Source organism: Micropterus dolomieu, linkage group LG14 (assembly GCF_021292245.1).
Source record: "Micropterus dolomieu isolate WLL.071019.BEF.003 ecotype Adirondacks linkage group LG14, ASM2129224v1, whole genome shotgun sequence".
Taxonomy (NCBI): Eukaryota; Metazoa; Chordata; class Actinopteri; order Centrarchiformes; family Centrarchidae; genus Micropterus; species Micropterus dolomieu.
The window spans coordinates 1,396,390-1,408,360 of NC_060163.1; the positions used below are offsets into that span (position 1 = coordinate 1,396,390).

The following is an 11,971-nucleotide window of genomic DNA, read 5'->3' on the forward strand; positions in this document are numbered from 1 at the left end:
CACGATGGGGGACCTTTCTTTCAATTTGCGTTCCGTGTGACTTTGCCGGTTAACATGTCGGATTTTTTATTTCAAAACTACACTAACATTGTATGTCACGTCACTATTCACAGGTGAACAATGTAGCCCAAAGGTTATATTGTGTTTAATAAAAAAATGCTCTTGTCTGATAGACAATACAAAGGTTGTCTTTATTGAATCATATTCATCTTATACAAAAATCTTCAGCCAAAAAAAAAATAGCCTACATTAAACAACAGAATAATAGAACATTGACACAACGGGATACACAGGAGGATTACGCTATGTAACAAGCAACAAAGGCATTAAAGAAAAATAGTTAGCCTAAGTCTTTATATATTTCAATATAATGTATGATTTATATTGAAATGTTGTATTTGTGAATGTAACATTTTTCATATATGCTATGATTAAGAGGTTCAAATATATAGGCTTTTCTTTACAATGAATAACAATCTTTTCATAAAAAAATATAGTATTTATTTTTCGTAAATATATAAAGTCATGTTCGACACGATCACAAATACAAAATGAATGACAAAAGCTTTAAGTTTCGTTATTGTAAAAAAACACACTTTTCCTCAACATCAATCCTGAATCTTAATACAACTGTTGTTTATTTGATACGCATATTATAGCAGTGAGTGCAGCGGTAGCGTCAGATCCTATTTACACTGTGGGGAGAGGGTAGTTCGTCCGAAAGTTGTCGCTGTATTTAAACCCTACGCAGGTTAGGGAGCTCAATTTGGCTGTGAAGGTGACTCCGACCAGAATTGAAAGTGTAAGTGGCGAGGGGTCTAGTTTTGGAAAGGCCCAGTGATAAAACGTGAAGCGGCTTTGTTTTGGATCAAACTACCTTGCTTGCAGGACCCACCCTATTTTGCGTCTGATTGGCTAGTGGTCCTTATCTAGGTACTGCGCATGTGCAACTCCCAACAAAGATCTTGTAGAAGTGAGATGCTAAAAAAGAGCGTTCAATACATGGGATGAAAAGAGGAGCTGCAGCAATGTGCAGTATGACAAAAAATATGGTGCTTTTTGAAAATTAAACCATTTAAACCTGTTCTGGTACAACCCCTAAATAAACTGACGAACCTGAAAATGAGTATAATATGAGCTCTTCAACAAATCAAAACAAATTAAAAATGTTTGTTTAGAATAGATATCGCCACCTGTAAATAAAAATATAACCATTTTTTAATTAACCTTCAACCTTCAAAGACAGAAGACAGAATATCATCATCACAGCATTTTATAGATTCAACTACAAAGTCATACTTTAGTTAATATGAGCTTTTTACAAGCTATATATTAAAATAATGATTACTGTGTCAGTAATCCATATTTGTATGTACCCAAGTAAAAAACTTAGAGTAGAATTTTGAATACAGATTTTACTTGTAAGTAGTCATTTTATGATGTTGTATTATAACGTTGTATTGGTATCTATCTATGTATGAATATGATCCAATTACTTCCAATTACAAAAAAAACCATCTCATCAATCCCAGTCTCATTCCCAGGTTATCAGATCTCAATGTTTTGTCACACCCCTTGACATTTCAAACAGTACCCTTTAGCATCTGTATGAGATGCACCTTTAGTGTCTTCAGGAAGTCCACATACAGTATGAGGTGTTTGTGGTGGATGGGTTGGTCAAACTGGATACAGCAAACATGTGAAACCAAAAGCAGTTTACTTATTTAAAAGTTAACATAATATTGACTTATTTTACTTCAAACCATGATCTTTGCATTGCTTAGAACACTGCATAGCTATATCTAAGGAATTCAAAGCATGTACTGTATTATCATCATTTAGCTGTATCAGGATTGATTAATTGTTTGGTATATGATCATTTTAAACATGCTATTGCAATGCAATATGCAAAAATACAGACAACGAAAGGTTGTGTTTTGAACATCAGCTACAGTATAGATCAAGGTTGGCTAAAACATGGATAGGCCTCTACGTTAACATTGGGTCATGGCAATAGGAAATATTGCTTAGGCACACAATAGGCCTATTCACTGTAACATTTTTTTCAATTACACTAAACTGTGAATGAACACACCCCTCAAATCCAGTGTAATGGAAACCTAATAAGCCTGTAAACAATAAACCTGTTACCTGCCTGTAGCCAACGTTAATAATTAACATCATCTTTCTCGCGGTTTAAAGTTAGGCCAGCATATGGTGGCAGCAGAACATGGATGATTACATTACCCGAGTATTTCAACATAGTCATGGCAAAGCCAGCATGTGTACAAGTGCGACAAGCAAACAAGCACTCACTCATCTTTTAAAACTATTCAGCCAACGCCAAACTAATAAAGTTGACCACCATTAGCTACAGAGCTCGTAGCAAGCTAACATTAGTTAGCTGATAGTGAGCTAGCTTAAACATATTTGACTCGCCCATCGTTGCGTTTTAAGATTGCTGCAGCTTGTCAGTCATCTGTGGCCACCAGATACGTAAGGTTACTCATGATAATAAGGGAGGGAATTACATTCAGCTCATCGGATATTTCCTTAGTGTTAATGTGCCAAAAAAATGTAATATTTTTTACATGCCAAAACTTGAGTCTGAGTCGAATCTCATATCTTTTGAGGACGAGTCTCAAGTCACTATGTGTGCAACTTAAGTGCAACTCAAGTCCCAAACACGTTTTGTTGTGTAAACCTAACTAAACTGACCATTTCACAACATTAATCACGTGTCAATTAATCTGACCGTCTGCTACTGGAGCCTCCTGTGTGTCTGTATGAGAGGTTCTGGAGCGTTGACAAGGAGTCGCTATGTGACAACCTGGGAATGAGAACGGCTTGTCCATGAAATGGTGCAGGCAGTGTGACAAACCAGAGGAAATTCTGCATAAATGCACCTGTGGATATACAGATAGCCTAACATGCACTTTGACTCTCACTACTGGATGCGGTATGCCTATTTTTTAGTTGGTTTTGGACCATTTAAAGTGAACAATATATATGATATAGCCTAATGCTATTTCATGTTACTTTCTGCGCCATTCATTTGCTATGGTCAGATATGAGGTGAAGGCATGCTGCAGGATATTTAAAGTATGTACATTATGTATACTATTTTAAGTAGTACATTATGTAAAATTAGTTTTCTCTTCACAGCCTCTGCCATGATTTCCAAACTGAGAAAATTGAGCCAGCTTGCTGAAGAGTCTCCTTGGTGTGACATTCTTAGATTTATGTGCAATACAGGGGCTGTGGGCCCGGAATGGCAATGACAGAGGCATTCCCCCTATTACAAGTCAGCATCAAACTGATTTTGAAGATATTTTAAGATAAAAATATAATGTTGCTGTAAGTCCATACCTATCCTACTGAATGTTCCAATTGTGGGATCAATAAATTCTATCTTATCAAATTTACCACATTTTTCATAGCCTACTAAAAATATATAATCCACAAGAACTTGAACAGAAACTTTTAAATGTATTTTTTATCAGATATTATTTAAAAAGGTAAAATAATATTATATCTGTGTTTCACTCTGGTCATATGGTTTCTTAATAATTGGGTTTGAATATTTTACGATTTTTTAAACCTTTATTTAACCAGGAGTAAAAGACTGGATTGGAAATCTCTTTTTCAACCTGCCTTGGACAGGCAGCAGCAAAAATAACATGGCTTTAGACATGAGACAAATATTAAACAATTTAAAATTAAAATGAAGAAATTTAAAATGAAAGAACAAGTTATCATTCTGCAACATTCAAAACATCTACCGCCAGATGTAGGCCTAACTGCTTCCAAGTCAGTGAAGATCTCTTTAAATGCGTCCAATGAGAACAGCTGCCGAAGATTCAGGCAATTTACCTGATTCCAAACTGAGGGAGCAGCACATTATTTTGTTAATAATAAATGCCAGAACCGTTTATTAAATGTGTTACTTCAATAGGCTACTTTTATTTAAGCTTTTATTTGACTATTGTGTCAAATTATTCCCGACTCTCACTATGATTATAGGTTATTATTTGTTCTTGTTGTTTTCAATCAGCCTACTATAATTATTTGGTTTTCACTCTTAATTCTTTACTGAGTTAAAGTCTATAATTCAACATGGTCATTCAAAATATTATCCTACGGAATTGATTTCCTATTGATTTCCTTTTCCCTGTGAAATTTTAAGAAATACAAAATAATAAATCACAGTCAAATTCCAGCTGAGCCACATGTGAAAGTGACAACTTTATTCTTACCACAAAAATAGTTTATTAGATATCACCCAACAAAACAAAAATTTACGCTACATTGATTATTTAATGGAATATCACATTTTAAGCGGCCCATAGACTTAAGAGCGTTTATCGTTCAACACGACATCCAGGAGAAACGAGTCTATGGGCCTACTGTCCATTTACAGTGATAACACAGGGACGATCAACACACGACTATGCATTATATACAAAAAGTAAAGTGTCAAATCCAGACGGCAGTCCTGTGTGAAAGGCACTGGGAGATGGTGAAATGCTATATTTTTGGGATTGATTTTATACCTAAATATTACATTACAATAGTCTCCTGTCATTCTGGCGTCAAACGACCCCATGAAGGCGAGTGAACAGGCTGAAGTGTCCGGTGATCATCATCCAGCTCCGAATGTCTGAGTAGATCCAGTATCAGTGTGAAGCCTGTGCTTCAGACTAGGGGTTCAGTGTGAACTCGGTGTCGTCCTCTATGTCCAGCTCCTGGTCTGTGTCATCTGACACGTCAGAGTCCAGCTCTGTGTGGGGCAGCTGCGGGGACGCTTGCTCCAGCTCGGACGCCAGCGCCAGGGTTGTCTGCCGGTTCTCCGGGCTCTGGAGACCCGAAGGCTCGGTCGTCTCGTCTCCTTTATGACTCCTCCCGGCGGAACGGTCATCCTCCACCTCCCTCTTACCTCCCTGAGGATTTTCCTGAAGCAAATATAAACAGTTGTATAAATAAAGAGCCTGTCCTTTAAATGTAAATAGCTGTTACCGCTGGTTAATTATACGGTAGGCTATGTTAATAAGGAATAAAAGGAATGTAAAGTGACATTAGTCAAAACATTTGAACCTGTTTTAGTCTTCGCCATTTCGCTCGTCGATTTTGGAACCAGGTTTTAACCTGAAAGACAAGAAGAAAAATAAATGAATTCCTCTGTGATTTTTAAATGAGCTGCCCATTTCAATGTAGCTGAGAAGACAAGGACATAAATTGTTAAAATTACAACTGCAGTCCAAACTACATGCGTAGTCGTCATGGGGCTTACAAAATAAACTATAGTGAACTGCCGCAAACTGTTGCCTAACACTTCAGTTTGATTTAATCCAGAGAATTAAATCCAGGTTGGAGTACGCTGAGTGAGCACCATCCTCTGCACTCGCGCGTAGTCCGCAACAACAGATAGGCCGCAGACCAATCCTCTACATGGGAGAGTTACAGTGAATCTGGGATGTAGGCCCATAGACAGTTCCCACTGTCACTTAGCCTACTTGATATGGTATGATATTAAACAAGTGCGATTCTGAATTAGGAACAATAAAACAGCCCGCGCTGGGTGCTGTGTGTCCGCACACCTGTCTCTCGCTGAGCTGCAGCATCTTGGCCAGTCGTTTCCTCTCCGGAGGTGAGAGGTATTTCTGCGTCTCAAACTTCTTCTCCAGCTCGATCGTCTGGTCATTAGAGAAGCGGACCTGCCCGCCCTTTCTTTTATGTAAGGGCCGCTGAATGAAGGGGGTCCACAGCACAGGTTTCCCTTTAAAGCAGAAGGAAACAGCTCATTGCACGTCTCACAATGCCATTCACCCACAGAGTCCCTTCCACCGATCTTCCACAGCTCGGGAACCCACACACAAATAACCAGCCTGCTATTCACATATGGGATTTCAAATCAGAATCAGCTGGGAAGTACGAAATTATTATTATTATTATTAGTAGTAGTATAGTAGTAGTATAATAGTAGTAGGTTAATCGACATATATATGAAAGAGTTCAAATAAATGAGGAAAAAGTTCAATTAACTGCACAATGTTATTTACTCTCAACATGCTGTTTCAAGTGAGTATTGACCAGATTTATGTGAGCTAAATGACCGTGCAGACTAATCAGCGTGTTTGTCTTTGTGTTTCCTCTCCGGCTGATGGCTGGAACAAACAGCAGCAGAGGCTCGGCCCACAGCGGCCTGCTGCGCGCTGTCTTTTAAGGAAGGTCGTGACAGAGTGAACGCTATGGCCAAATATCCGCTGCATGTGCTTCCTGCTTTGTGGTGTGATTATAGGCGATGGCATCCAGCAGCAGACAGCCGTGTCCTCTGCTCTCACTGACACAATGTAAATCTGTTGTGGTCGAAACTGCTGTCAAAGACCTTCTTATTGCTGCTCTTTTCCAAAGGAAGTTAGCTAATCCAGTCCCATGAGATATATTCTCAAAACAAAAATACCATGAAAGGAAACTTTAGCAGGATGAAGCTTAGGGTAATAATTGGCTAACCTGAATGAATAGGCTGAAAGAAAAATAGTAACAGCCATGATATAAACGAATAGGCTAATTCTAAACTGTGGGTCTAACAGTTTTGTTTTCATTTTTTGTTTCGTTTTTATTGTGTAGGCCTACAAGCTTCCATATGTAAGAGCTGAACTATGATGTGATTTAATAGAATAAAAAAGAAGAGAAAATGCAAAATGCCTAAATATCCTATACACAAATTCAGCGCGACAGAAGGTTGTTGGTCTACTTGCTTCTTTTTACGTCACTTAATTTGATTTTTTTTTTTTATAGTACCTAGCCTGTTCTCCTAAATGAGACTTTATATTTTCTGGTGGGTCCCCTGGGGTGGATGTGCTGCTCTGTTTGCTTTATTTTCTTCTCGCCGCCGACCAGAAAGAAAGTCAGCCACATCCTCGCAGGCCAGGCAGGGGAAGTGCAACAATATGTGAAAAACGGATCCCGGGCTATCAGAGGCCGAGTGTTTCCTGAATATGTCTGTATTGAGGATGTCGATAAAATAATCAGCAGCGTGCAGCGAGCTCCCGAGGAAGCGGCTGGCCGGGGTGAGCCAGGAAAACATTTAACAGCTTCTGAAACCAGATTTACTCCTATCGACAGGCCCACGGCTTCCGCTTTGAACGGAAAAGGCCCGGCTTGTTCAGCCCGACACAGAGTCAGACGATCCGCTTGACACACTATACTTAAGAGGATAATCACTCAGCCTCTAACCCAACCGCAGTCTAATAAAGACTCAAATCCTAACCTCTGAAACAATATAATGTGAACCAATTAACACACTGGGCCTGAACCCTGGCTCCTGTCCATGAACCCTAATCTCCTATATGATGTTTATATAAGGTCACATATTTAATAGTTGTACCACTACTTTAGTGTCTTATTCTGGACAATTATGATATCTCTGAAAACTTAGGTGATGACCAGAATTTAAAATAAGCCATGCAGCAGGCACCGGTGGATCTGACAAACCTGAAAGGATTCATCTCAAATCCCAAATAATATAATAATCATTTCTTTCTTGTGGGGGACATTTGGTCCTCACAAATACATGAAAACACACACAAAGCAGTGAAATAACATGTGATTTAGAGCCCAGCTATGTTTTAGTCACTGGCTGACTTGCTCCTCTGATGTTTCGGGAACAATGGGAGTCAGGAAAAAGAGTCAAGGTTGCCATGCACCCTCCGCCACCCCCCAATCACCACCACAGCAGACTGAATGGATAAGCCTGCTGCTATTGTGGCCCCAAATATGTCTGTCACAATAACAATGTGACTCATGAGTGCGTGGCCAGGCCTCATGCAGAAATGTTCTTTGGGACTGAAATGAGCCTTAAGAAAGGAACGCGTCAAAATACTCTGTCATTTACACTACAATTTGTTTGGCTACATATAACTGTAGAATGTCTTGAGTTCGATATGCATGCATGACCAAGCGTGATATATTTATGCAAACTAGTTTCGTTGGCACTGAAAGGAAGCTTGTGAAGACAGGAGCGTTTTCAAGAGTAAAAAGTGCTCCTATTGCCACATCATCCAGTTTGATTTCTCTTGAGCTGAAATGGACAAAGTTCATGACACACAAAAAAGACAAAGATAATTTGGTGCACTATAAGCAATGATCGAAATGCAACATGCAAAACTTTTGGGGAAAAAAAGTTTCAGAAGCACTACAGATGTTTACAATGTCATTGGGCCAACAGTCTACAGCTTTGACACACATGGAAACAAAAACCACGATAGTACCGGGTGATTCTGTAAATTACATTCATTGTAAAGAATAAAGAATATGTGAGTCCAAAATTAAACTTCTAAGCGGTTTTACGCACAGTAGCCCAACTTACCGAGAGGGTCGTGCCTCAGCAGCGCCTGTGCGTACTCCCCCATGGAGCGGTGCTGGTGGTGGAAGGGGTAGATGGAGCCTGCCAAAGTCCCGGCGGAGGCGTACGTTGCCGTCAACGCCGCAGCGGCATGGTGAGACAGTGCCGGATGGATCGGTGTGGGTTCATAAATCGGCGTCCGGTACGGCGAGATGAGACTTGTGAAAGAGGAGTTGGGCGACGGAAGAGTCGGTGTGGGGATGACCGGAGCGGAGCAGGAGGAGAATGAGGAGGTGGATGAGAATGAAGAAAAAGAGGGAGAGGACGAAGAGGTTGTGGTGGCAGTCCTCCCCAGAATGTCCTCGATGTAGAAGGGTGTCGGGTGAGTCGGCTGGATGGGAGTCGGTGCGTAAAGCGGAACGCTCATGGTGCCTTTTGCCGCCGCTGAGCGCTGGAACTGAGAAGGCTGCGTCCCCCTTTCTCTCCCTACAGCCTTCCTCTTTTTCGACAGTATCTCAAAATAACTTCTTTACATACTACCAAATGTCTACTGTAACTTTCTGCGCAAACTTGGGTCCACTGACTACCCGAAACACACTATAGAAAGTAATTCAGGGCTGCGGAGAAGATCGTTAGAGTGTGTGGGTGTCCATCAGGTTGCTGTGGTGGACTAGCTGGCACTTGATCTAACTGTTGGGGCTGTTATCTTGCTGCAGGCTGAGGTGGGAGGAGATAAGTGTACGGCAAACTTCCTGCAGGTGGCCAGCAGCCGTTTCTGATTGGCTTTCTAGCAGCTCCAGTCGAGACACACAGTGATCAGATGACAGGAGAGAAGAGATAATTGTATTTCAAGAGAATCAGATCACTGCAGCCAATCATCTGGAAACCAGCAAACCGAAATCTTTAGTTTGAGTGATATAATAGTGCAGCGATGACACGAATCGTAGGCTTGTGTTAATAAAGTAGTTCCTAATCAAATAGGCCAAATCAGAATAATAAGAGTATCTAATAATGTTATCATTGCATTTATCTTGCTAGAAAGCGCTACAGGCAGAAGAAGTGTGTAACCGGGTTACTGCAACTAATCGTACATTTTGGAAAGCAGAAATTGTTTCAGTCTATATATTCACCGAAAAACAAACGTCCAAATAGCAATCGGCACCTAAAAGGTTTCATGAAAAAGTAACGAATCAATGAAAATACGAGATTCTATCTCCCTATTGAAAAAGATTCAAAAAGAGATGAAGATAGATGGAAGTGAAATGCAAACTTCCTTGCACCAAATTTCCAATTGATTTAAATTAGATATGTAAGCAGACAGGGGGTCATTTACTAATGGCTAAATATGTGAATTTGTCTTCATATTCTGTGAGCCTTTTGCCAGCCAGACTGGTCATGCAACTGCAAGTCTGTGATTGTAGGCTACACGTTTTGCAGCCTACATGTAGGTAGTCTACTGTGTACTTTGTAAAACTCAGAGGAGGAACAAGTATTCAGACCATTTACCAAAAGCAATACTGGAATATAAAAATAATAAATTACAAGTAAAATTACAGCATTTAAAATCTGATCTGTAAGAAGTGTCATCAGCAAAATATATTTAATGTATACTTGTTAAGCATAATGGCAACTTTCAGTCTTCAATATTACTGGGTTATTTTTACTGCATTAATGTGTGCAGTTTGCCGGTTAATTCTTAAGTTCGGTTAAAACTATTTTGTTCAAGCTGGAATTAAGGGAGAGAGGTTGCCTAAATTCTCTCCAAAGCTTTTGGCCACAGCAGATCTTCACAGAAAAACTGTGATACAGGTTTTGTTTTCTTAAAGCAGAGCATAGGCTGTTAAACATAACTGTAATAATGTAGAATGCATTGACTGTCCTGGTGTATTTGGGAAAAATTAACACAGATAGGGAAAGACTGTATCAGCAGATACCCAGTATTAAAGGATCAGAAATAATAAGCCGCTTCATGCTGAGGCTCTTGTTCAAGGGCCCCATGACACCTTCGGCCACTGGCACTGTGCCCGTCAGGCCTGTTCATTTATCTTTTCCTGTTGGCACACCCACACAGGCATGGAAACTGAACATCAAGTCATACTTCTTGACTCCTCTTAACATTTTCTCACACTGTTGTTGAGTGTTAGGGCCGCCTCCTCAAACCACACACTCACTGACAGTATGTAGCCCCTATTGCCATACTGGTTAAAACTAAATAAATACATATATAAAATATGAATGGATGTTGTATACTTGGATTTTATTATCAGTGTGACCTGTAGTTTGTATTTCTTCACCTTCTATCATGCCTTTATATTAGTTACAGTCAGACTATTTCCTGAGTTTCTGTACCCTACCCTAAACTGAATGAATTGCTACGTTTATTCACACTGTCAGAGATGCAGTTTCGGTGGGGAAATACTGAATCCTCTATTTCTTTTTTTGTTTGGCTACATGTAATCAAATGTGGTCTAAAATACTGGAGTCCATGTGTAAAATACCCAGCATGATACTTTCCTCTACAATGGACCAGAAAACCCTCAAATTCTTAAAAAATAAATCCAGACGCCATGACCTCAGTGTTTTAGCCATGGCCCTGGTTTTAGTTAAATGGGTCTTTGACTAATCAAACAGTTTGGTTATCTTTGGTAATGTATTACAAGGTACTGCAATCCACATCCCTAACGGTGCAGCTGAATGGCGAGTGATTAACTCATCATTTGAATGTTTGGAGTTTTCCTGTGCATTTCACATATCAATGTAGTTGAGTTAATATAGTATGATAACGACTGTAAATGCAAATCCCTTTAATGGCTCTAATAGCATGCTTAGCCCCTCACACGCGTTTCCGCAAATTGTTAAACAATAACCGACAACTTCTGTTACACCACAAACGGAAAAGCTGCCTCTGCTTCTGAAGGCTCCAGCTGGACGTCTCGTGATTATCTACATGTTCTATTACCACAGGTGACTTCAGTGATGATATGGTTACAAGTCACGCTTCAGTGTTGGGAGGAAGCCTGTTGCTGCTCACTGATAATGCTCGAGCTAATAGAATCCAATGGTTCGGTCCTCTGATGCGTCTTTAAAGCGCGCGCCGCTGCCAACTTTCTAACGGCCGTAATTTAGATAAAGTGGACTCAGAGAGCAAACAGGGATATGAGTAGCCTTGAAGACATGAAAGAAATCACCACACGGCTAATATTTGGACTGAGACAATGATTGCTGCTCATTGATCCAGCTAGCTTCCCGCGGCGTCAGACTCCTGTCCAAAAACGATTGATAACTTCTCAGCAGAGGCGCCACGGCCTGGCAGTTACTGTGAACAATTCAACACGGTGTCTCCTGCTTACGGCTGAACATTATCCAAATATTCATGACAGCACTTAACTATTCTGTGAATACAAGCGCAATGTTTTGCTGATTGTAATACGGGAGAAAACAAAGTAATAAACTAAGGATCCTTTCTCAGCTCAGATTATCCGGATGGACCAGCTGTTTCCCAAACAAAACTCCATTGGTTTTATAATTATGGAAGGCCAACATTTTTTAACAGTTATAGTTTTAACTTTGTACATGGACAAGAAAGATGTGAGTGCACCTTGATTACTGATTAGACCTCTACCCAAG

The 11,971-nt window shown here is 40.0% G+C and overlaps 2 protein-coding genes across 5 annotated transcripts in view; both read right to left on the reverse strand.

The window, feature by feature from the left end:
- The window catches only part of LOC123982459 (signal transducer and activator of transcription 5B-like), a 93,524-nt gene that overhangs the window by 27,575 nt on the left and 53,978 nt on the right, over nt 1–11,971 (reverse strand). The gene's annotated exons all lie outside the window — the stretch shown is intronic.
- hhex (hematopoietically expressed homeobox) lies at nt 4,215–9,024 on the reverse strand. Its single transcript, XM_046067986.1, has 4 exons — nt 8,369–9,024; nt 5,598–5,776; nt 5,095–5,145; nt 4,215–4,952 (listed from the first exon to the last, which is right to left on the reverse strand). The coding sequence occupies exons 1-4, from the start codon at nt 8,769–8,771 to the stop codon at nt 4,701–4,703; spliced, it is 885 nt and encodes a 294-aa protein (XP_045923942.1). The 5' UTR covers nt 8,772–9,024; the 3' UTR covers nt 4,215–4,700.

Bases quoted from the DNA above. Each gene is read 5' to 3' on its own strand.
- hhex (XM_046067986.1), bottom strand. From the start codon at position 8,771: ATGAGCGTTCCGCTTTACGCACCGACTCCCATCCAGCCGACTCACCCG. The intron at 5,146-5,597 runs GTGTGCGGACAC...CTTGTCTTTCAG, and splicing joins TGCAGCTCAGCGAGAGACAG to GTTAAAACCTGGTTCCAAAA. The intron at 4,953-5,094 runs GTTCAAATGTTT...TATTTGCTTCAG, and splicing joins AATGGCGAAGACTAAAACAG to GAAAATCCTCAGGGAGGTAA.